At 48.8% G+C, this 24,797-nt stretch overlaps 1 protein-coding gene across 1 annotated transcript in view; it reads left to right on the forward strand.

Moving 5' to 3' along the window:
• Positions 1–24,797, forward strand: part of PPP2CB (protein phosphatase 2 catalytic subunit beta) — a 147,550-nt gene that overhangs the window by 38,388 nt on the left and 84,365 nt on the right. The window contains exon 3 of the mRNA XM_033915947.1: positions 12,170–12,343. Within this exon, the coding sequence (XP_033771838.1) occupies positions 12,170–12,343 (174 nt within the window). The remainder of the gene's footprint in view (positions 1–12,169; positions 12,344–24,797) is intronic.

Below are 24,797 nucleotides of genomic sequence, written 5' to 3' on the forward strand. Positions count from 1 at the left end.
CCGAATACCTCGGCATTGCCTCGAGACTCGACTCCGAAGTCCTCGGGACAACAGAAAGCCTCGGCTTCGGGTAAGTCCCCTCTTCCCTCTTCAGGTTCTGTACCAGCGAATAAATCAATTTCGGGGACACCGGCGACGCATGGCGGAAGTCCCATGCTTACAGCCCCGACGAAGCCCTCCAAGCCTTCGGGCCGTGCCTCCACCACACGGGAATACTCTGATACGAGGTCGCCCCCGGTGGAGTGCACCGAGGCAGGGGACATGCCTTCGATGCTGTCCTTGCCCGTCTTCCAGGACTTACTCCGAGCAATGATCTCGTCGGAGCTGTCCGCTGCAATGGCCCATCTACAACCGGCCTCTGCCTCGACCTCGCATGTGCCAGACCAGCCTGAGCCTCGCGTCGAGCCACCTCGGGGAAAAGTGCGCAAACTTCGCCGCATCTCATCTTCCTCGGACTCCTTGCCGAGGCGCCCGAGGCGCTCTCCCTCCACAGACCGCCACAGGGCAAAACGGCGGGCTAAACCAACAGAAACCTCGAACCACCATACCTCTAAGAAGGCCCGGGGTTCCCCCACTCTACGAGGCCGTTTACCTACACCTCGTACGGGACCGCTGAAGGTGGCAGAGTTATCACTCTCCAACCCACGCATCCTCCGAACTCCCCCTCGGACCGGGGCTCCAATCCGAGGTTTCGAGCTTTCACCAAGGGTCGACATCGATCGGTACCCCGAACCCCGGCATCATCTCCGAGGGGCTCCTCGAGACGTCGGAGATCCACGACCCCGGAACACTTTCACAGTACTTCCCCGGTTTCGGAGCTTGGATCGGAACAGGAACCTCGCTACTCGAGGGAAGCCTCCCCTTCCTTCTCCACCCGACGGAGTCTCGTTCACCGACCCCCCACGGGGCTTTGGGAACATCCCGACCATCCTTCTCACGCTTTGTCCAGGACATGGGCCACGCTTTGAATTTAGACCTCCAGTCCGACTCCAGATACTCTAAAGAGTACCTAGCGGAACTGGATATGCCATCACTACCCAGAGAGTCCCTTCGCTTACTGCCTAACCCGATACTCCAACAGGCTCTCTTCAGGAACTTGGAGACCCCCTATATGGTCACAGCCGTGCCCTCCAAAATGGAGGCCAAGTACCGTACAGTACCCTTTCCGGGATTTGAACAACCACAGCTCTCCCACCAGTCGCTGTTAGTAGAATCCTCCTTAAAAAAGGCTCACCCCTCCCGGGTCTCAGCGGCGGTCCCCCCAAGCCGAGAAGGCCGAACCCTAGACAAGTTCGGCAGGAGACTATATCAAAATGCAATGATGGCCTCTAGGGTGCAAAGCTACACTTTCACCTTCACATCCTACCTCAAACACCTCATTGGACTACTGAGAGCCTTTGAGACTGACCTACTGGCCTCCCGCCAAGGAGCCTTTAGCCTGCTTTTGGAATCCCTCTCCAACCTACGCCTCCATCTATTCCACGCGGCCTACGATGGCTTCGAACTCTCCTCCAGAGAGGCAGCGTTTGCTATTGCCATGCGCCGACTAGCTTGGCTACGCCTGGTCGACATGGACCCCAACTTACAGGACCGGTTGGCTAACCTCCCCTGCTTGGGAAAAGAACTGTTCGATGACACTATCGAGGCGGCTACAAAACGCCTCTCCGAACACGAACGTTCGTTGCCTCCCTCGTCCGACAAAAGCCCAAACCGCCCGAGTCCAGGCCGTATAGGGCCCCTCCGCGCCGCTACCCACAAAAATCCACTCCTGCCTTCTCGCGGCCTCCACCCAGGCGTCCACAAGCCCACCACCAGGTCATGCCCAAGTCCCAACCGCCTGCGACTACCAAACCATCCCCGTCCTTTTGACGGGATACGCGGAAGGGGGCGGGCCCCCTCCGCCATAGTCCCAGGCCTCCTTCCCATCGGGGGTCGCCTCAAAGCCTTTTACCCTCACTGGGAACAGGTCACGTCGAACGCATGGGTCCTTGGCGTGATCTCATCAGGATACTCTCTCAACTTTCGGACCATTCCTCCGGAAAACCCCCCAAGGAATTGCTCTCCCAACCGGACGCAGCTACCCCTACTCCTCTCCGAAGCTCGAGACCTGCTTCGCCTGAGAGCAGTGGAGGAGGTTCCCCCCGACCAACGGGGGAAGGGCTTCTACTCCCGTTACTTCCTGGTATCGAAAAAAACGGGAGGCTTACGCCCAATACTAGACTTGAGACGCCTCAACAAATTTCTGATACGAGAAAAATTTCGGATGCTTTCCCTACCGACCCTCTACCCCCTGATCGACGAGGGCGACTGGCTCTGCTCCCTCGATCTGAAGGAGGCGTACACACATGTCCCAGTGCACCCCGCTCACCGCAAGTTCTTGCGTTTTCAGGTAGGGGACTGGCACCTACAATACCGTGTCCTCCCCTTCGGCCTAGCATCGTCACCTCGGGTCTTCACCAAGTGCCTCTTGGTGGTCGCAGCAACCTTACGCTCCCAGGGCCTCCAGGTATTCCCCTACCTGGACGACTGACTGATCAAAGCCCCGTCCAGGGAAGTGGTTATCTCAGCGACCCAACAGACTATTACCTACCTACAAAGTCTGGGGTTCGAGATAAACTTCCCAAAATCCCAACTACGCCCCTCCCAGTCCCTACAGTTCATCGGGGCCACGCTGGACACGGTTCGCCTCCGTTCATTCCTCCCCCCTCCGCGTCTAGAGGTGTTAGTAAGCCTGAGTCGAAGGTTCTCCCTGCTGACCTCGGTATCAGCTCGGCAGATGATGACTCTTCTGGGCCACATGGCCTCCACCGTCCACGTCACACCCTTCGCCTGCCTCCATCTGAGAATTCCTCAATGGACCCTGGCCTCTCAATGGCGTCAAGACCGGGACCCGATCGACCGCCCTGTGACAGTGACGCCTTCTTTGCAACGATCGCTCCGCTGGTGGGCCAACTCTTCAAATCTTTCCAAAGGTTTGCTCTTCCTCGCCCCACCCCACAGCAAGATACTCACCACAGACTCCTCGGAGTACGCTTGGGGAGCCCATCTGGACGGCCTACGCACTCAAGGGATGTGGTCAGCAGAAGACCGTCGCTGCCACATCAACGTGCTAGAGCTTCGGGCCATCTATCTCGCAGCTGTAGCTTTTCAACATCTGCTCCACGACCGAGTGGTTCTCATCCGAACCGACAACCAGGTAGCAATGTACTACGTAAACAAACAAGGGGGAACAGAGTCTTGGTCCCTTTGCCAGGAAGCCCTGCGCCTCTGGAAATGGGCAATCTCCAACAACACCTTCCTTCGAGCGGTGTACATACAAGGAGAACAAAACTGTCTGGCGGACAGACTCAGCCGCCTCCTCTAGCCACACGAGTGGTCACTGTACTCTCAAATCCTACGACAGGTGTTCGAAAAGTGGGGGATGCCTCAAATAGATCTATTCGCATCCCCCCACAACCACAAGCTGCCTCTCTTCTGCTCCCGGATGTACTCCCCGGACCGGCTCGAGGCCGACACCTTCCTCCTCGACTGGGAGGGAAGGTTCCTATACGCGTTCCCGCCGTTTCCTCTGATACTGCGGACGCTTGTCCACCTGAAACAGTACAAACCACCCTGATCCTGATTGTTCCTCGCTGGCCACGCCAGCCTTGGTTTTCCCTTCTACTTCAACTCAGTGTCAGAGATCCACTCCCTCTGCCTCTGTTTCCCTCTCTACTATCACATGGTCAGGGTTCGCTGTTACATCCCAATCTTCAATCTCTTCATCTGAATGCTTGGTTTCTCTCCCCCTGACTGCTCTCCCCGTGTCTCAATCAGTCAAGGAGATATTAGAGGCCTCTAGAAAGACCTCGACGAGAACCTGCTACTCCCAAAAGTGGACCAGATTCTCAACCTGGTGCTCCTCCCACAGCCAGGACCCGGTGTCGGTCCCCGTCCCTCTGGTCCTTGACTATTTACTTCAATTATCTCATTCCGGCCTAAAGACCAACTCCATTCGAGTACACCTCAGCGCGATTGCGGCCTTTCATCAGCCCCTGGAAGGGAAAGCCCTCTCGCTCCATCCCTTAGTCTCTCGCTTCATGAAGGGCCTTCTGAATGTCCACCCTCCTCTCAAACCCCCTCCGGTGGTTTGGGACCTCAACGTGGTTCTGGCTCAACTAATGAAACCTCCATTTGAGCCCCTAGCCAAATTCCATCCAAAATTCCTCACTTGAAATTTTCCTGCTTGCGCTCACTTCCGCTCGGCGGGTTAGTGAGTTACAGGCTCTGGTAGCGGACCCACCCTTCACGGTATTCCATCACGACAAGTTGGTACTCCGCACCCATCCTAAGTTCTTGCCTAAAATAGTGTCTGATTTTCACCTCAATCAATCCATTGTCTTACCTGTGTTTTTTCCCAAGCCCCACTCTCACCCCGGAGAGGTGGCGCTCCATACTCTTGACTGTAAGAGAGCGTTGGCCTTCTACCTCCAACGTACTCAGTCACACCGGAAAGTCCCACAATTGTTTTTGTCCTTCGACTCAAACCGGTTAGGTCACCCAGTCTCCAAGCGCACCTTGTCCAACTGGTTGGCCGATTGCATCTCCTTCTGCTACGCTCAGGCTGGTCTCGCACTGCATGGTCGAGTAACGGGACACAAGGTCCGAGCGATGGCAGCCTCCGTAGCGTTCCTCAGGTCCACACCTATTGAGGAAATCTGCAAGGCTGCCACGTGGTCTTCGGTTCATACCTTCACCTCCCACTACTGTCTGGACTCTCTGTCCAGGAGCGATGGCCGGTTTGGCCAATCGGTTTTACGAAATCTATTTGCTTAAATTGCCAACTTCCCTCCATCCATTTTCAGTCAGCTTGGAGGTCACCCACATGTGAGAATATCATGCCTGCTTGTCTTGGGATAAAGCACAGTTACTTACCGTAACAGGTGTTATCCAGGGACAGCAGGCATATATTCTCACAACCCGCCCACCTCCCCGAGGTTGGCTTCTTTGCTAATTAAGTGAACTCGAGACCACGAGGGGATGCACCCCCTAGTGGAGCAGGAAGGCACGCATGCGTGGAGCAGCAGAGCAAACTTAAATCTTCAATCAAGTTTGCTTGAAAATGCTTCCGCATCGGGGCTCCGTAGATGACGTCATCCACATGTGAGAATATATGCCTGCTGTCCCTGGATAACACCTGTTACGGTAAGTAACTGTGCTATCAAGCCACTAACAAAATAAACCAAATAAAATATCAAACATGCACATCAAATTAACGATTCAGTAATAGTCCAAGGATCTAGGCTAGATCCCCATAGCAAAGCTGAAACAAGTAGTTAATGAATAAAGATAATCCAATGAAAGCTTAGAGGTATTAGGCTCTGCTGACAAAATGGCCATGAAATCCTAAGCCAATGTCACTGTGTCAAAAGTCTTCCTCCCAGCGCTCGTCCAACAGCACTAAGTAGATCTTCACAGCGTAGCTTAAACAAGTGGTTAATGAATAAAAGAAATCCAGTCAAGACTTAGAGGTACTAAGTTCTGTTGATAAAATAGCCATGAAATCCTGAGCCAATGCCACTGTGTCAAGTCTACCACCCAGCGCTCGTCCAGGTCCCCAACAGCGCTGAGTAGATCTCCACAGCGTAGCTTAAACAAGTAGATAATGAATAAAGTTAATCCAATAGTTCTACTAACAAAGTGGCCATGAAATCCTGAACCGATGTCATTGTGTCAAAAGTCTTCCACCCAGCGCTTGTCCAGATCCTAAACAGCGCCAGGTAGATCTCCACAGCGTAGCTTAAACAAATAGATAATGAATAAAGTTAATCCAATCAAGACTTAGAGGTACTAGGCTCTGCTGACAAAGTGTCCATCCTGAGCCGATGCTACTGTGTCAAAAGTCTTCCACCCAGCGCTCGTCCAGATCTTCAACAGCGGCGGGTACAGGAGCATAAAACGAAGTTTACGAGCATAAAGCGCAGAGCATATTGGAGAAAATAACCTACGTCGCTCCTGCAAAGCCGGTGAATAATCCTGAAATATCTTTACAGGATCACCATCATAGCACAAGGTGTTTCTGTTTTTCTTATATTGATGCAGTAACTCAGCATCAATATAAGAAATTATGAATCTTTAAGATGATAACTCTGGCTCTAGTACTATTATCTTGACGTCTACCCAGACGATGTGCACATTCTAACTGTAACGGCCCCATCCCCGCTGATAAGGTAAGCTCTTTTCAGAGCCAAGATTCCACAGTAGAAAGCATACTTGAATTAGACACAGTTTCAGGAAAGCCAACCAACCTTAAGTTATCCCTCCGAGAGTGGTTTTCTAAATCATCAATTTTCACCGTTTGCTGACGTACTTGCCACCGAAGAGCGGTTAACTCTGCCACCGAAATATTATGTGCTTCCTCTGTCAAGGCGACCCGTTGTTCAAGCTCCCCAGTGTGCTTCGTAGTATCGGCAAGAAGTGTTTCCATAGCAGTTAATTGTCCTGATAGCTGCTCAAATCTTACCTCCAGGGCATGAACCACCGATGCTGAAAGTGCTTCAATATGTTCAGCTGACAGTTGAAGCATAGGGGCCCACTTGATCGCCACCATCTTAGAGTCTAACTTCTGGGAGCGAGATGGTTTTTCTTTGTCAGTGCGGGAAGCTCTCCCACTCATATTAGGACTCAAACGGTGGACAAACTTGTCCATGCACTAACCCCGACGAAAATACAATAGGCTATCCAAAAAGAAAAGCAAAACGGAGGATAAGGGACTCGGGGCCCCAGAGCTCAAGCAGAATGTGTCCTACCCTGCTCATCACATCACGTGACATGCTAGCTGGAATTATTTAAAGGAGACTGCACACTGGAATTTGTCAATCTGATGTGGAGAGATTATCTGGATGGATGAAAAGCCCGGGGGGAAGTCTGACAGGCTAGAAGGCGCATGAGGGGGCTTGGGCTCCCAGGGCGCATCTAGCTCAGTATCAGAGACTGACCAGGATCCAGTGGGCCTGTCCAAAGGAGGATGAGGGGGTCAATCTGTATGCCTTTACTGTCACAGAGTGAGCCTTCCTGCTGAGAGATGCAGGGTTGCAGGTAGGTGCAAGTATGCATTATACAGTGGTGGCCCTCAATCAGAGCAATAACCCCATGGTCCATCAAATGTTCAAACCCTCAGCTCTGTATGAACTTATGCTGACTCCCTGTAGGAGTTGAACTTGGACAGGTCCCGTCTGCTTCTTGCGCTATACTGAGCAGAGTAAGAGACCAGTAATCTTCATTTCCCTGGTATCATGATACGAGCGTTTTAGTCATGTAGTATTGGGATATCCCTAAAGGTTGTCAGAACAATAGCTCAGCTGTATCCAATAACTCAGGAGTGTATCGGATGTTAGTAACACAGGTAACCAATTGCACGTCCCTGCCAGGTGAGGGAGGCATGGTATATGCAGGATCACAGAGTGGATTTGATCCTTTAAAAGACAATTTGAGGCGCTGGCCTTGGGAATCAAAGCAGCTGCAGCGACTTCTGTGACACCCATTTGACATACCAAGTTGTTGGGGCTTGTGCTGGCAGAGGGCGAATCTTTTCCCCAGCTCCTGCTAGCAGGAGTAGATTATGTGGCTGATGCTCTCTACGACATCAAAAGAGTGATGAACAAAGTCTTGGCTTATTCTATCTTAGCCTGTAGAATGCTCTGGATCAGGCAGTGGTTGGGCGATTCCACGTTCAAGGCTATCCTTAGTAGACTTCCTTTCAAGGGACAAATGTTATTTGGAAAGGGACTGGACGATCTCATAGACAGTGTGGCAGATGGCCAAAATCTCTGCCTGACAGTAGACCATGAACCTCGAGAGGCTCCGTGTGGTCCAATTTTTGTGTCTCCAAGCCCTTTCGGCGGTACTCAGGAGGAGCATCTTCTCAAAGATCCTACCAAGGATCAAGACAAATTCTCAGGACCCAGGTGGAACCAAGCTTCCAGTTCGTGTCCCACTTCAGCTTCCAAGAAAGCACCGTGATGCCAGGTCAGGAGCTGTGCCCTTGAAGATAGGGGGATGGCTGTCGGAGTATGTGGAGGCCTGGGCAGAGATCTCTTCAGACCGCTGGGTGCTGGAAATCATTTGGAGTGGTTACAAGTAGAGAGTGACACAGGGACAAATTTTTTCCCGTCTCTGCAGGAATTCAATTTCCCTTTCCTGTCCCCACAAGTTTTGTCCCTGTCCCTGCCACATTCCTGTAAGCTCAGCCTTAACCGCACAAATCTTGAACATTTGAAAGTGTTTTGAGGCTTGTGCAGATGAGGACAGAGCTTGTAGGAATTGGGCAGGAACAGGAAAAAATTTGTCCCCATGTCATTCTCTAGTTACAAGCTCAGATTCGCCCAGCTCTTAACAGACTGGTTTGTGGACTTTCTGGCGGGGCGACCAGAGAAATCAAGCAAGGTCACAGCTACAGTTCAGAGATTGTTAGACATTCACGCCATAAACACCGTGCTGCCTGAGGATTTGGGCTCAGGCAGATATTCCATTTATTTCATAGTGCCCAAGAAAGACTCAGAAGATTAGAGACCCATTCTGAATCTCACGCGATGCTGAAAGTTCTGTGTTTTCACAAAGTGCATTCAGTTATAGCAGAGGTGGCACTGTGGGAATTTCTGGTCTCTCTGCATTTGATGGAGACCTATCTGAATATTCCCATCTTTCTGGAACACAGAAAGTTCCTGAGGTTTCTTGTCCTGGAGAATCATTACCAGTTCTCAGCTCTCCCCTTTGGACTGACGACAGCACCTCACACATTCACTAAAGTGATGGTTGTAGTAGCCATGCATCTACACAGGACAGGACTGCTGGTACATTTATACCTGAACGGCTGACTGATCAGAGCCCTGTTGTTCTTGGAAGGAGACTAAGCAGTGGCTCATGTGATCTAGGTCCTGCATAGCCTGGGCTGGGTAGTGAATTTCTGAAAGAGCCAGCTGGTTCTGTCCCAATCCTTGGAATAGAAACATAGAAACATAGAAAAAGCGGCAGAAAAGGGCTATAGCCCACCAAGTCTGCCCATTCCAAGTATCCCCCCCCCCTGAATTTACTCCCTTAAAGATCCCACGTGAGTATCCCATTTTTTCTTAAAATCCGTTACGCTACTGGCCTTTATCACCTGGGGTGGGAGTCTGTTCCAATGATCCACCACTCTTTCGGTGAAGAAGTACTTCCTGGGATCACCATGAAACTTCCCTCCCCTGATTTTCAGCGGATGCCCTCTGGTGGTTGAGGGTCCCATGAGCCAGAAGATATCATCTTCTGACTCGATGCGTCCTGTAATGTACTTATACGTTTCAATCATATCTCCCCGTTCTCTTCTTTCCTCAAGTGAGTACAGCCGCAACTTCTTTAGTCTTTCTTCATACGTGAGATCCTTGAGCCCCATGACCATCCTGGTGGCCGTTCGCTGAACCGACTCGATCCTCAGCACGTCCTTTCGGTAGTGTGGGCTCCAAAACTGAACACAGTACTCCAAGTGAGGCCTCACCATGGCTCTGTACAACGGCATCATAACCTCAGGTCTCCTGCTGACGAAACCTCTACGGATACACCCCATCGGTGGGAAGTCTTCAGCACAGCAGAGGGTTGTGCCTATCTTCCAGAGCTATGCAGATAACAAATTTGTTGGCCAAGCCAGCTCTTGTCTGCATGGCACTACCTTCAATTGCTGAGCTTAATTGCAGCCCCGATAGATATGGTCCCATGGGCAGTCTCGCATGCGTCCTCTCCAGAGCGCTCTGCTATCGTGTTGGTCGCCACAGTTGGACTCCCTGCAGATGTCTCTGCCATGGACTCCAGAAACTTGGGCCAGTGTAGGCTGGTGGCTCTACCAACAGGTGTTATCAAGGGGCATACCTTTCAGAATAGCATTGTGGGTAATTGTGGCAACTGATGCCAGCCCGGGGGGCTCACTGCAAAGGACGCTTAATTCAGTGGCATTGGTTTACTTCCCAAAGAAAGTGGTTGATTAACAGATTGGAACTGTAAACCATTCGTTTGGCGTTGAAGATAATGGAGAAGGGTCTGGAGGGACAAGTGGTCCGAGTCTAAGTCATAAGAATTGCCATACTGGGACAGAGTGAAGGTTCATCAAGCCCAGTATCCTATTTCCAACAGTGGTTAACCCAGGTCCCAAGTACCTAGCTAGATCTCAAAGGAGTCACCAAGAGTGTGCAGCTGAGTGTAGAGGCCTGTTCTCTTCCAGTGGGTGGAGTGTCATCTCTGTATCTTTCAGTAGCATACTCAGTGGGAGTGGACAATGTCCAGGACGATTTTCTCAGCAGGCAGAATCTGGATCTGGGAGATTGGTCAATGTTTGCTGCAGCCTTCCAAACCATGGTGAAAGCAAGAAACAAGAAGGCGGATTTCTTCTATAGTCGAAGATCCTAGCTTGGAAGTGTAGGTGTGGATGCTCTGGTTCAGCTGTGGCCAAAGAACAAGCTCTTGTACGCATTTCCTCCGTGGCCCATGATAGGGCAGATACTCCACAGAATGCAGGCCATCTGGGAAAAGTCATTCTCGTAGCACCAGATTGCCCATGCAGACCGAGGTATGCAAATCTAGTGCATCTTCAGAGGGGCGCAGGTCTCAGACTGCAAGTGCAGCCAGATGTTCGTTCTTGGAGGCCAGTGGTCCTAGAAGATCTGGATTGCTTTGTTGTTATAGCATAGCTTTTGAGTGCGCAGATATAGTGAGGGATACTCTTCTGAGTTGAACTAAGGCCAGTACTGGGCAGACTTGCACGGTCTGTGTCTGTATATGGCCATTTAGGGGAGGATGGGCTGGAGAGGGCTTAAATGGCTGGGAGGGTTTAGATGGGATAGAGTAGGTTTTAACGGAGATTTCGGCAGTTGGAACCCAAGCACAGTACCGGGTAGAGCTTTGGATTCTTGCCCAGAAATAGCTAAGAAGAAAATATTTAAATTGAATCAGGTTGGGCAGACTGGATGGACCATTCAGGTCTTTATCTGCCGTCATCGACTGTTACTATTTTATGTTACTATGAGAGCCAAAAAGCCTACAATGGTCTCAGCTTATGCTAAGGCATGGGAAACCTTTCATCACTGATGTATTAAGGAGAAGGCAGAGCCTTTCTTTGCTCCGATCTCCATGTTGTTAATCTTCCTCCAGGTGGGCCTTGACAAGGGTCTTAACAGTGGTGTCCCTCAGAGTCCAAGTAGTGAGACAGTCTTGTTTCAGGGCTCAAGAGCGTTCAAGGCCATGATTTCCAGATGGATCTGCAGGGCTATTTTGTCAGCATGTATTGCATGTGGAAAACAGTCACCAGACTCCGTGAAGGCTCTAGACTAGAAGCGTGGCTTCTTTGTGGGCGGAAGTTTGGGCGATCTTCCCCGAGGAGATTTGTTAGGACAGCGACTTGGTCCACTCTACATATATTTTTCAAGTTTTATAGAGTGGATGTAGTGACAAAGGAGGACTCTGCCGTTGGGTCCTTAGTGTTACGAGCCAGAATGGAGGTCCTGCCATAGATTTCTGGGACTTCGTTTGTACATACTGTCCATCCAGAATGACACACCTATTGCCCTAGAAAAAGAAATTAGGTTCTTAATGTTGCTAATATCTTTTATCTTATCTAATAGATAGGTGTGTCATTCTGGAGCCCTGTCCTGTCAGCTATCTCATGCGCCTGCCTATGGATTCAATCAGAAAGTTTGAATCCAAACGGAAATTTGGATGTCAGTCTGGGTATGAAGAACAATCTAGTGCTATAACATATTGGGATAATGTTTGAGCTCCATAAATGGTTGGTATGATTGTGTTAATATTTTGATTGTTCAGTGGCAATGTTTAACATGTTTGTTATGTTTTCAGAGCAGAGCAGAATACAGTTGTAGTTTGAGGAGTTCTCCATACCCCTCCTTCGCATATGTTTGTACCAGAGCTGTTGCCTGCTTTGGTACAAACTAAAGGGGGCAGCAGAGCCCTCTAGTGAAGGAGGAGGTATTGAAAAGCTGGAATGGATTCTTTCTGCATGATTCGCGAGCTTAAGGAGATTACCCCTTCCTTCCAGAATGATACACCTATCTACTAGAAAAGATATTAGCAAGATAAGAACCTAATCTCTTGTTGTACTTATGCATATGGAGAAAATTCTAAAATATAATTGTTTGATTTGTGTAACCAGGTGCGTTACCCAGAACGCATTACAATATTAAGGGGAAACCATGAGAGCCGACAAATCACACAAGTCTATGGCTTTTATGATGAATGTCTACGGAAATACGGCAATGCTAATGTTTGGAAATATTTTACAGATCTGTTTGATTATCTACCACTTACAGCTTTAGTTGATGGCCAGGTAAGTTGATTTCATCAAAATACATCTGTTTATACAAAAAAAAACATTGCATCTGCATTACATTATTTTTCAGGTTTTTTTTTTCCAGGATCAATTAAAACAAACATGACTTTATCCTGTAGTTGGGTAAAAAAATGTTACATTTCTATCAATTTTTTTTTTTTGTCATGTAGGTCAATTCAGGTTTTTGTTGTTTGTTTTCTGGAAGAAATGTCTGCACCAAAATATTAAAGATCATGTTCTATAAACAGCATCAACCAGTACTTTTATCAATCAAAATGGCATCGCTAGGTGTCCTAGACATAGGTACCATTCCATTAAGTCAGTTTTTCACGCGCCTAATTTGACAGTGCCTATGTCGGATGCCTATTCTCCGCCTATAACCATGCCTGCTTTTTAACATAGGGATTGTTAAGCGTGGGAAGGTGCTTCCACTTAGGCATTGCTAGGTGTCCTAAAAGTTCAGCACTCTGGCTGAAATCCGTCATGGTCAATTACCATGCCAATTAAAAAATAAATTAGGCACCGATCCTGAACTTAGGCATCATTAGGCGACTGCAATTAGGGTGTCTAATGTGGGCGCCATTAATAGAATTCCCCAATAAGAGGATAATCCTGTGAAGTATCCACCAACAGTTGTGTGCAGAGGTTGACTGAATCTAACAATCTCCAGCAGTCCTCACTGGTTCACATTCACACAACCAAACCTGAGTTTTCGATTTGAGTCGAAACTAGGTGAGTTTCAACTACGGATCTTGCAGTCTGCATCCCTCTGCTAAACTCATAGTAGCCGAGCCAGAATATAATTATTTAAATAATGAAAGACCGTATTTTACTTCAAGCATGATGGCCTCCACATACAGAGACTGCAGCTAATAAAAACTTAAAAGCCACAGTGGTTGACTGTTCACCACTCTGAATTTCAGCTGATGTCATAACTAATGTTCCCTCTAAGGATTGATGAGGTGTGTGCAAAAAAAAAAAAAATGCATGAGCGACAAGTTACATACTCCACAAATTTATGAGCAGGCGCGGAGGACAAGTGCCCGTGAGATTGTGGGAGGGTTAAATACTCAAAACTTAGAAGAATAGCAATGTTACTTACTGTAACAGCTGTTATCCAGGGACAGCAGGCAGCTATTCTCACTAGTGGGTGATGTCATCTGACAGAGCCCCGATGCGGACGTCTCACAAGCATACTTGCTTGAAGAAACTTCAGAAGTTTCGAGATGCCCGCACTGCGCATGCGCGAGTGCCTTCCCGCCCGATGCACCGGGCGTGTCTCTTCAGTTCAGATAGCTAGCAGAGAAGCCAACCCAGGGGAGGTGGGTGGGACGTGAGAATAGCTGCCTGCTCTCCCTGGATAACAACTGTTACGGTAAGTAACATTGCTTTATCCCAGGACAAGCAGGCAGGTATTCTCACTAGTGGGTGACCTCCAAGCTAACCTCAATGGGATGGTGGGAGAGTTGGCAACTTAGGAGAATAAATTTTGTTAATACTGTTTGGCCAAACTGTCCATCCCGTCTGGAGAAAGTATCCAGACAATAGTGAGAGGTGAAGGTATGAACCGAGGACCAAGTGGCAGCCTTACAAATCTCCTCAATCGGTGTCGATCTGAGGAAGGCTACAGAGGCCGCCATTGCTCTGACCTTATGGGCTGTGATTTTACAGGGAAGGGGTAATTCAGGCTGGGCATAGCAGAAAGAGATGCAAGCCGTCATCCAGTTGGAGATGGTACGCTTCGAGACAGGACGTCCCAACTTGTTCGGATCAAAAGAGACGAAAAGTTGAGGAGCAGTTCTGTGTGGTTTGGTGCGATCTAGGTAGAAAGACAAAGCACGTTTACAGTCCAGAGTATGAAGAGCTGATTCTCCAGGATGAGAATGAGGCTTTGGAAAAAACACAGGAAGAACTATGGATTGGTTGAGATGAAATTCAGAGACCACTTTAGGCAGGAATTTCGAATGAGTGCAAAGGACCACCTTGTCATGATGGAATACTGTGAAAGGCGGATCCGCCACTAAGGCCTGAAGCTCACTGACTCTGCGGGCAGAAGTGAGGGCAACTAGAAAAACCACTTTCCAAGTGAGAAACTTCAGCGGAGCCTTGTTGAGAGGCTCAAAAGGAGGTTTCATAAGTTGAGAAAGGACAACATTGAGATCCCAAACCACTGGAGGAGGTTTGAGAGGAGGATTGACATGGAAAAGTCCTTTCATAAATCTAGAAACCGCAGGATGAGCAGAGAGAGGTTTCCCTTGCAGAGGCTGATGGAAAGCCGCAATTGCACTCAGATGGACTCGTATCGATGTAGACTTGAGGCCAGAATGAGACAGGTGCAGAAGATAGTCCAAAACAGAAGATAGGGAGGCTCGTTGAGGCTCCTTACGATTTGAAACACACCAGGTAGAAAATCTAGTCCATTTGTCTAGTAGGCTTCCTGGAAGCCTCCAACACATCCCTCACCGCTTTGGAAAAATGGAGGGGAGTTACGTTGAGAGGAACCAAGCTGTCAGGTGGAGAGACTGCAGGTTGGGATGGAGCAGAGATCCTTGATGCTGAGTAAGCAGTGAAGGAAACACCGGAAGAAGGAATGGCTCCCTGCTGCTGAGTTGAAGTAGAAGGGAGTACCAAGGCTGTCTGGGCCACCGAGGAGCTATCAGAATCATGGTGGCATGGTCTGACTTCAGCTTGACCAGAGTCTTTTGAATGAGAGGAAACGGAGGAAACGCATATAGAAAGATATTCCTCCAGTCCAGAAGAAAAGCATCTGCCTCGAGGCGATGAGGAGTATAGATCCTGGAGCAGAATTGAGGCAGTTTGAAGTTGTGGGGAGCCGCAAAGAGGTCTATCTGAGGTGTCCCCCCACTGAGAGAAGATCTGATGAAGGGGCTTGGAATGGAGGGTCCATTCGTGAGGCTGGAGGAGACGACTTAAGTTGTCCGCCAAGGCATTGTCCGCCCCCTGAATGTAGACAGCTTTGAGGAAGGTGTTGTGGCGAATCGCCCAATCCCAGACTCTGAGAGCTTCCTGGCAGAGGGAGGCCGATCCCGTGCCCCCCTGCTTGTTGACATAATACATGGCGACCTGATTGTCTGTGCAAATGAGGACCACCAGGTCGTGGAGCAGATGTTGAAAAGCTTGAAGAGCATTGAAAATCGCCCTGAGTTCCAGAAGATTGATATGGCACAGCCGGTCCGCACTGGTTCAGAAGCCTTGAGTGCGAAGACCGTCCAGATGAGCCCCCCATGCATAGGTCGAGGAATCGGTCGTGAGAACCTTCTGGTGGGGAGGAGTGTGAAATAGCAAACCTCTGGATAGATTTGAAGAGATCATCCACCAATGTAGAGACTGCTGAAGAGCAGGAGTGGCCAGGATGTGACGAGTCAAAGGATCTGACACCTGTGTCCATTGAGAAGCCAGGGTCCACTGAGGAATTCTGAGGTGAAGTCTGGCAAAAGGAGTCACATGAACTGTAGAGGCCATGTGGCCAAGGAGAACCATCATGTGTCTCGCTGAGATGGACTGGCGAGAAGACAATGACTGGCAGAGATGAAGCAGAGCATCCAGGCGCTGAGGAGGAAGGAATGCTCTGAGTTGAATAATATCGAGAACCGCCCCGATGAAGGGAAGAGACTGGGTCGGGTGCAGATGAGATTTAGGGAAGTTGATCTCGAACCCCAGATTCTGCAGGAACCAAATAGTCCTTTGGGTCGCCAAGATCACCCCTGGAGCCGAGGCGGCTTTGATGAGCCAGTCGTCGAGGTAGGGAAACACCTGAAGACCATGGTTCCGGAGTGCAGCGGCCACCACCACCAGACACTTTGTGAAGACTCTGGGAGACGAGGACAGGCCGAAGGGAAGCACTTGATACTGCAGATGCAGATGTCCCACCCGAAATCTGAGGAATTTGCGAGAGGCCGGAAGAATGGGAATGTGAGTGTAGGCCTCTTTGAGATCTAGAGAGCATAACCAGTCGTTCTGCTCGAGGAGGGGGTAGAGAGAAGCTAGGGTCAGCATGCGAAATCTCTCCTTGACCAGGAACTTGTTGAGCACCCTGAGGTCCAGAATTGGACGCAGGTCGCCCGTCTTCTTCGGAGCAAGGAAGTACCGGGAGTAAAACCCCCGGTTGTGTTGGTCCACAGGGACTGGCTCGACTGCCCGGAGCCTGAGCAAAGCCTGAGCTTCCTGAAGAAGAAGGGCGGTCTGGGTCAATTTGGAAGGATACTCTCTTGGAGGATGGTCCGGGAGGACCCGATGGAACTGAAGAGAGTATCCTTCCCTGATGATGGCAAGGACCCAAAGGTCGGTGGTTATAGCCATCCATCGATGATAAAAATGATGTAGGCGACCCCCAATTGGAAAGACAGGGGATAGCAGAACGGTGTTGGTTATGCTCCCGACAAGAGAGTCAAAAAGGCTGAGGAGCCTTGGGAACAGCAGAAGGCTGAGGTTTTTGTTGAGACTTCTGCGGCGGCTGTCTCTTCGCTGGTTGCCTCGCAGCAGGAGCCTGCCTGGGAGTGTAATGCCGCTGATATATCAAGGGCGGTCGAGAAGGTCGAGACTGAGCAGGTTTAGGCTGGGACGAAGGATGGACTGGAAGAACTTTTCATGGTCCGACAGCTTCTTCGTCACGGTCTCAATAGACTCATCAAACAAATCCGCACCTGCACAAGGGATGTTGGCAAGCCTGTCCTGGAGGTTCGGGTCCATGTCAATGGTTCGAAGCCATGCCAAACGACGAATGGCCTCGGAACAGGCAGCAGCCCGTGCCGAGAGCTCAAATGCATCATAGGAGGATTGCATCAGTTGAAGACGCAGCTGGGACAGCGAGGCGACGACCTCCTCGTATTCAAAACGAGCTTGAGATTCGATGTAAGGCATAAACTTCCGAAGCACTGGAAGGAAGAACTCCAAATAGGTGGCAAAATGGAAGGTGTAATTGAGAACTCGGGAAGCCATCATCGAGTTCTGGTAGATGCACCTTCCAAACTTATCCATGATCCTCCCCTCTTGGCCCGGTGGCACCGAGGCATACACCTGGGACGGATGAGATCGCTTGAGGGAGGACTTGACCAACAGTGACTGATGGGAGAGCTGGGAGCCCTCAAACCCCTTATGATGGACCGTGCGATACCTGGCATCCAGTTTGCCAGGGACGGCAGGAATGGAGTACGGCGTTTCAAAACAATGCATGAAGGTTTGGTCGAGGAGCTTGTGGAGAGGCAGGCGAAGAGACTCAGCAGAAGGATGAGGCAGATGCATGGTATCCAGGTACTGCTTGGAGTAGCGGGAACCCGAATCCAAGGTGATGTCGAGATCATTCGCCATCTGCCGTAGAAAAGATGAAAAAGACAGCTGGTCCGCCAAGACAGGACGCTGAGACGGACTTGATGACGTCGAGGCCTCCTGATCCAAGAAGACATGGGATCTACAAGGAGAGAACGACCTGTAGGTATCCTCGTACTCCAGGCCCGGAGGAGGGGAGATATCCGAAGATGAATACCCCACACGAGGAAGCTTCTTCTGAGGTTAGACTGTAGAATGCCTAGACGAATGCCTCGAAGAATGCCTGGAACGGTGCCCCTCCCTTCATCTCGAAGGAGATCTGGAACGGCGACGCCCAGATGGCTCCGCAGAGGCCTCCAACGAATAGATGGGGCTGGAGGCCGTAGAGCGAAGAGGAGGATGGGACGACGCCTCTCGAGCAGCATTCCATGGGTTGAGAGATGGCTTGGCAGGGAAGGGACTCCTGAAGAATTCCTCCTAACGACGCCCAGGGCTTCGACTACCCGAAGGGAAATCCCAATTGTCTTCGCCCGGGACGGGTATGGGTTCCAGAGGCGGCATCTCACTAAACGAAGCACGCCTCGATGAACTGGCGGCCAAGCAGTGAGAGTGAGCGGCGAGGAGGAGGGGGGGTGGCTCGCCCCCACGAGGAGGTTCCGCATGCCCATGCTGGATTGTGGCAATCAACCTGGGCCCCATGGTATTCATGAGCTCGATGAATTGGGCTTCCAGGAGCGACCGCAGCGAAGCTGACAAGGGGGGAGCCGCAGCCAAAGTGGGACCCCCTGTACGGTCTTCGCGGTCCTGGGTGGTCGAGTGCTTAGCTTTAGAAGCCTTAGGCACCTTAAGAACCACCGGGGGAACGGTCTAAGGAGGTACCTGATCTGAGGAGACTGAAGAAGGCACCGGAGCAGGAGGCGGGGTCAAAGCTGGAACGAAGGAGGCCGGCTTCAAAAGACCCGATGCAGCAGGAGTAGATGACGACTTTGCAGGTAAAGGCGAAGCGCTGGTCGAAGTCGAGGGTTCCTCGGAGGCTTCCATCGCGAACATCGACTCCCACAGGAAACAGCGACGCTTGAAAGCACGTGCTGTTAGAGTGGAACAAGGCCGGCACGATTTCGGAAGATGTTCAGGCCCGAGACACTGCAAACAGCGTCGATGCGGGCCCGTCAACGAAATCGCGCGCTGGCACTTGATACACTTCTTAAAACCGGTAATAGGCCGGGACATAGGCCGAAAAAGCTCTGCCGCTAGATCGAAGGAACGGGGCCCCAGCCACGCGGCCGACCCAGTCGAATCTTTAGAAAAAATTTATTTATTTTATTTTTTTTTTAAATAATGAAACGACAGAAGAAAACACACGATTAAGAGAAATTAAACTCAAAATCGCGGCACTAGAAGGCAAGAACCCGGGTTCACTCAGTGCAGAGAGTTGAAGCAAACTTCTCAGCTCTGCGGAAAGAAAAGAACTGAGGAGACACGCCCGGTGCATCGGGCGGGAAGGCACTCGCGCATGCGCGGTGCGGGCATCTCGAAACTTCTGAAGTTTCTTCAAGCAAGTATGCTTGTGAGACATCCGCATCGGGGCTCTGTCGGATGACATCACCCACTAGTGAGAATACCTGCCTGCTTGTCCTGGGATAAAACAATTTACTTAAAGTTTTTGCTTCGCCAGCTTTCTGGTATCTTTACATACAGTGGCGTACCTAGCATATGTAACACCCGGGGCCCATCATTTTTTGGCACCCCCCCATCTGTACGAAAAACATGATTTTTAGTAACAAGCCACACGTCACACATGAGTACCTAGGAAAAGGCAGCATCTTACATATTGCACTGAGCAGTACATCAGTACACCCATTGTAAAACTAAACAAGCCAGACCAGCACAGATCAATCCTACACTGTCAATCCTAACAGAAAACCATGTCTTTCGAACACACAGAACACAGAAAACACCTTTGCCTAGTATGGAATATGTCATCACAAACTAACCCCTCCCCCTTTTACAAAACTGTAGTGTGGATTTTAGCCACAGTGGTAACAGCTCTGACGCTCATAGAATTCTGAGCACAAGAGCTGCTACCACCATGGCTGGCGCTAAAAAATGCTCTACAGTTTTGTAAAAGGGGGGATAAAATAGAAATACACAGCTTCAACGCTCTAGCTCAGGGGTGCCCAAACTTTTTGGGCTTGCGAGCTACTTTAAAATGACCAAGTCAAAATGATCTACCAACAATAAAATTAAAAACCACAAAGCACACTATACGCTGAGAAAATGTTAATTATCATTCCTATTCTGGGTTTTTTTCAAAGAGGTCAAGGCAGATGACTCTATGCATTGTCACCTCAGAAACAACCATACAAAAATAGACAAATATACCCCCCTTCCTTTTTATTAAACCACAATAGCAGTTTTTAGTGCAGGGAACTGCGCTAAATGCTCAGCGCTGCTCTTGACGCTCATAGGCTCCCTGCGCTAAAAAACACTATTGCGGTTTAGTAAAAGGGGGCCATAGTGCAAAATATAGACAGCATATATAAATTCAGACACATTTTGATCACTAAATTTAAAATAAAATCATTTTTCCTACCTTGTCTGGTGATTTCATGAGTCTCTGGTTGCACTTTCATCTTCTGACTGTGCATCCAATCTTTCTTCCCTTCTTTCAGCTTGTATGCTTCCTCTCCCCTAACTTTTTCTTCCTCTCTCCCTGCCCTTTCTTTCTATTTTCTCTCTTGATGCCCCCTTTCTTTTTTTCTGTTTCCCTTCTGTCTCCCTGCCTGCCCCCTTTCTTTCTTTCTTTCTTTCTTTCTTTCTTTCTTTCTTTCTCCCTACTCTCCATAAAGCCACTGCTGCCACCATCGGGGGAAACAGGCCCCAAAGCCACCGCCGCGGCTGCCCCAAGCTCACTCTGCTTCCCACCGTCGGGCCAACCAGCATTCCCCCGATGTCAATTCTGCCATCGGAGAGGAAGTTCCGCCCAGCCAGGCAGCGATTGGCTGGCCCAAACTTCCTCTCCGACGGCAGCCTTAGGGGGGGTGCACAGCCGGCCAGATCCGGACCTGGCCGGCTGTGCACCCGCACCCCCCTTCCCCCCGCCCCCCTTGGTACGCCACTGAAGACGTGGCAGCGGCTCCTCTCACGATCCCCACCTGCGTCGGAAGTGCGTCGGGGATCTTACTATGCAGTCTTCAGTTTCCCACTGCAGTATTTTAGTGAGCGACATGAGAAAAATTATGAGCGACGCCAATGAAAATAGTGAGCGATCGCTCATGCGCTCAGCTTAGAGGGAACATTGCTCCCTACTGTAGCCGGAGGTGCCTAGGTTCCAATCTATCCCCGCATAATTGAAGTCGCCCATGATAACTGCATTGCCTCCCTTGCAGTTGTGTTTAATCTCGTCCATCATTTCTCCATCAGTTTTTTGGGATTGCCCTGGTGGTCGGTAGTAGATGCCAATCTTCATTTCCGTTCCATTTTTTCCTGGTATCTTGGTCCATAGAGACTCTACCTTATTTTTCGTTTCCAGCATGTTCTCTCCGGTAGACTCAATTCCATCTTTGATGAATAGGGCAATACCCCCACCTTTGTGTCCTACTCTGTCACTGCGATATAGCTTGTATCCCAGTAGCACAGTGTCCCAGATGTTTTCCTCGTTCCACGTTCCTAGTTTCTGTGATCTTTTTGTGCCATAACTTCCAATTCTTCCATCTTATTCATAAGAACATAAGAAATGCCTTCGCCGGATCAGACCGAGGTCCATCTAGTCCAGCGATCCGCACACGTGGCGGCCCCTTTTAAGTACTCCTTTTTGGAGACCCAGATTTACCGTATCCCTCAATATGATATGCAAGAAGGTGTGCATCCAACTTGCGCTTGAATCCCAGTACAGTAGTCTCCTCCACAACCTCCCCAGGGAGTGCATTCCAAGCACCCACCACGCGTTGCGCGAAACAGAACTTCCCGACATTTGCCACTCAGTTTCAGGCTATGACCTCTAGTCCGTGTCACATTTGAAAATGTTAGCAATGCTGTTTCTTGGTCCATTTTATCAAATCCTTTTAATATTTTAAAAGTCTCTATCATATCCCCCCTCAGTCTTCTCTTCTCGAGGGTAAACAGTCCTAGTTTCCTGAGTCGATCTTTGTAATCCAAATGCTCCATCCCTTTGACAAGTTTCGTGGCTCGCCTCTGCACTCTCTCCAGCAGAGTTATATCTTTCTTAAGGTATGGAGACCAGTGTTGAACACAGTATTCTAAATGCGGTCTGACCATTGTTCTGTAAAGCGGCATTATGACCTCTTCGATCCACTCGTAATCCCCTTCTTAATTATGCCCAACATCCTGTTTGCTTTCTTCGCCGCACATTGTACCGATGGTTTAAGGGTACTGTCAATCAGTACCCCCAAATCCCTTTTTTGTTTGCATTTTGCTAACTTCACCCCCATCATCATATACTCGTGTTCTTTATTTTTCTTTCCTAGGTGCATCACCTTGCATTTGTTTATGTTAAAGTTCATCTGCCACTTGTTCGCCCAAGTTTCCAGCTGGTTCAGATCCTTCTGGAGATCCTCGCAGTCCCTTTGAGTGCCAACCGCCCGACATAGTTTTGTATCATCAGCAAACTTAATTATATTGGATGATGTTTCCTCCTCCAGGTCGTTTATAAAAATATTGAACAATATAGGTCCAAGAACCGAGCCCTGGGGCACGCCGCTAGTCACTTTGTCCCAGTCCGAGTATTTCCCATTTATGCTAACCCTCTGCCTTCTGTTTTCTAGCCATTTTCCGATCCATCTGTGCACTTCTCCCCCTATTCCATGGCTTAGTAGTTTCTTCATGACCTTGTCAAACGCTTTCTGAAAGTCCAAGTAAATTATATCCACTGGATCGCCACTATCCATTTATTTGTTCACTTTGTCAAAGAATTGCAGTAAATTTGTCAAATATGACTTCCCTTTCCTGAAGCCATGCTGACTAGCCCTTAATAGATTATGATCCTCCAAGTATTGTACAATGTTTTCTTTAATTAGTGTTTCAATTATCTTCCCTGGAACCGATGTGAGGCTCACAGGTCGGTAGTTTCCTGGATCCCCTCTTGATCCTTTCTTGAAAATTGGGATGACGTTCGCTATCCTCCAGTCTTCTGGTATTTGCCCAGTTCTAATTGACATGTTAGCTACGGATTGCAATAGTTCACCAATTTCCTCCTTAAGTTCCTTTAATACCCTCGGGTGAATTCAATCCGGTCCAGGGGATTTGTCGCTTTTTAGTTTGTCAATCTGAACGTAAATCATGTCCAACGTCACATTTACTGTTGTGAGGCTTTCCTCTACCTCCCCGGTGAATATCCTCCCTGTGGCTGGCATTGTTGAAGTGTCCTCATTTGTGAAGACTGAGGCAAAGAATGAATTCAACCTATCGGTAACCTGTTTGTCCTCTTTAATTGACCCTTTCCTTTCTAGATCGTCGAGAGGGCCCACTGCCTCTCTTGCTGGTTTCTTTCCTTTTATATATCTAAAAAAGGGCTTGAAGTTTTTGGCTTCCTGCGCTATCTTCTCTTTGTAGACTTTTTTGGTATCTCTTACCACTTTATGGCACTTTTTTTGATTGATTTTGTGACTGTTCCAGGCTTCCGTCGTTTTATCTCGTTTTCATTTTTTGAACGAGTTCCTCTTCTCCCTCACTGCATCTTTTACCTCTTTGGATAACCAAGCTGGTTCTCCTTTGTTCTTTTTTCGCCTTCCTTTGGATATCTTCGGAATGTGTAGATTCTGTGCTTCTGTGATGGTATTTTTCAGTAGAGACCATGTTCAACTGTTCGGAGGTCTGCTATGCCCTTCCTGAGTCGTTTTCTAACCATAGTTCTCATGCTGTCATAATTGCCTTTTTTGAAGTTAAAGGTCGTAGTTTCAGTCTTGATTGGTTTCTGCTTTCCGATGCCCAAGGTAAAATTGACCATATTGTGATCACTTGTCCCTAGCAGGGCCGAAACTTCCACATCTGCTGCCCTTCCAGTAATGCCATTTATGACCAAGTCTAGGATTGCATTTCCTCTTGTCGGTTCTCCTACCATTTGTACAAGGAAGCAATCTCCTAACATTTCAAGGAATTTTAACTCCCTGCCGCAGTTTGACGTTGCCAATTTCCAGTTGATCCCCGGAAAGTTGAAGTCCCCCATGATAGTTGTATTTCCCGATTTACTTCTTCAAATAATTTCCTCCATCAATTCAATGTCTGTTTCCTTAGGCTCCTTGCATTCATGTACATATACTTTGAGTTTGCAGCCTATTACTTTCTTGCATTTCCTTCCCTCTTGTGTCTCTTTCGAGAACACAATAAAAATAGAGTACAGCAAGTTGTACATGTCAGCAAGTGCAGAGTAAGTTTCCAAAATCCACACAGGCATAACCTAGTTAACTAGGGAAAGAACCAGATGCTGCACAGAAAGAATAGACAGAAAGTAACACGCCAAAGGCAAGCTTTGTCAAATAATGAAGTCATATGGTGTTATAAGGTCATGATGAACCTTAAAGCCAGACTTGTTCATACAGCCACTGTGCTGTGATAGTTGCAAGTCAGAACATGTTCAGATAAGCTGCATGTATCAGACATACTACTACAGCTATGCGTACATTCTTGTGAATCACATGATTATGCATTTGGGCTTGCATACAAGCAGTAAGTAGTTTGTGCAAGCCAATGCATGTTTTGACTGTCATTTTGCAAAAATGCTCAATAAGTTTGTCAAATGCTGAGCATAGTATGAGACAAGTGCTTGTGGCTGGCAAAGCTTGGTTATGAGTTTTCAGATCAATATTGTTCCACTGCACATTCACAATGAAGTGCCAATGACCCTTCACTTGGTTATGAGTTTTCAGATCAATATTGTTCCACTGCACATTCACAATGAAGTGCCAATGACCCTTCAATATAACATGTTTACGCAAGCAAGTAATGCTTATCTTTCAACCATCAATTCTCATCAAATAAAGATTGGGCCCAAGATGAAATCGGATAGCTTCTGTAGCAAAAAACATGCTCTTTCAAATGATATAACCCCCTACACATTAGAGATATTTTAATTTGAAAAACAGTGAAAATTTGCATAAATGCATAAAGCCATATTTTTTGGATGGTCATATCCAAAAAATATTTACTT

Source organism: Geotrypetes seraphini, chromosome 1 (genome assembly GCF_902459505.1).
Source record: "Geotrypetes seraphini chromosome 1, aGeoSer1.1, whole genome shotgun sequence".
NCBI classification, from domain to species: Eukaryota; Metazoa; Chordata; class Amphibia; order Gymnophiona; family Dermophiidae; genus Geotrypetes; species Geotrypetes seraphini.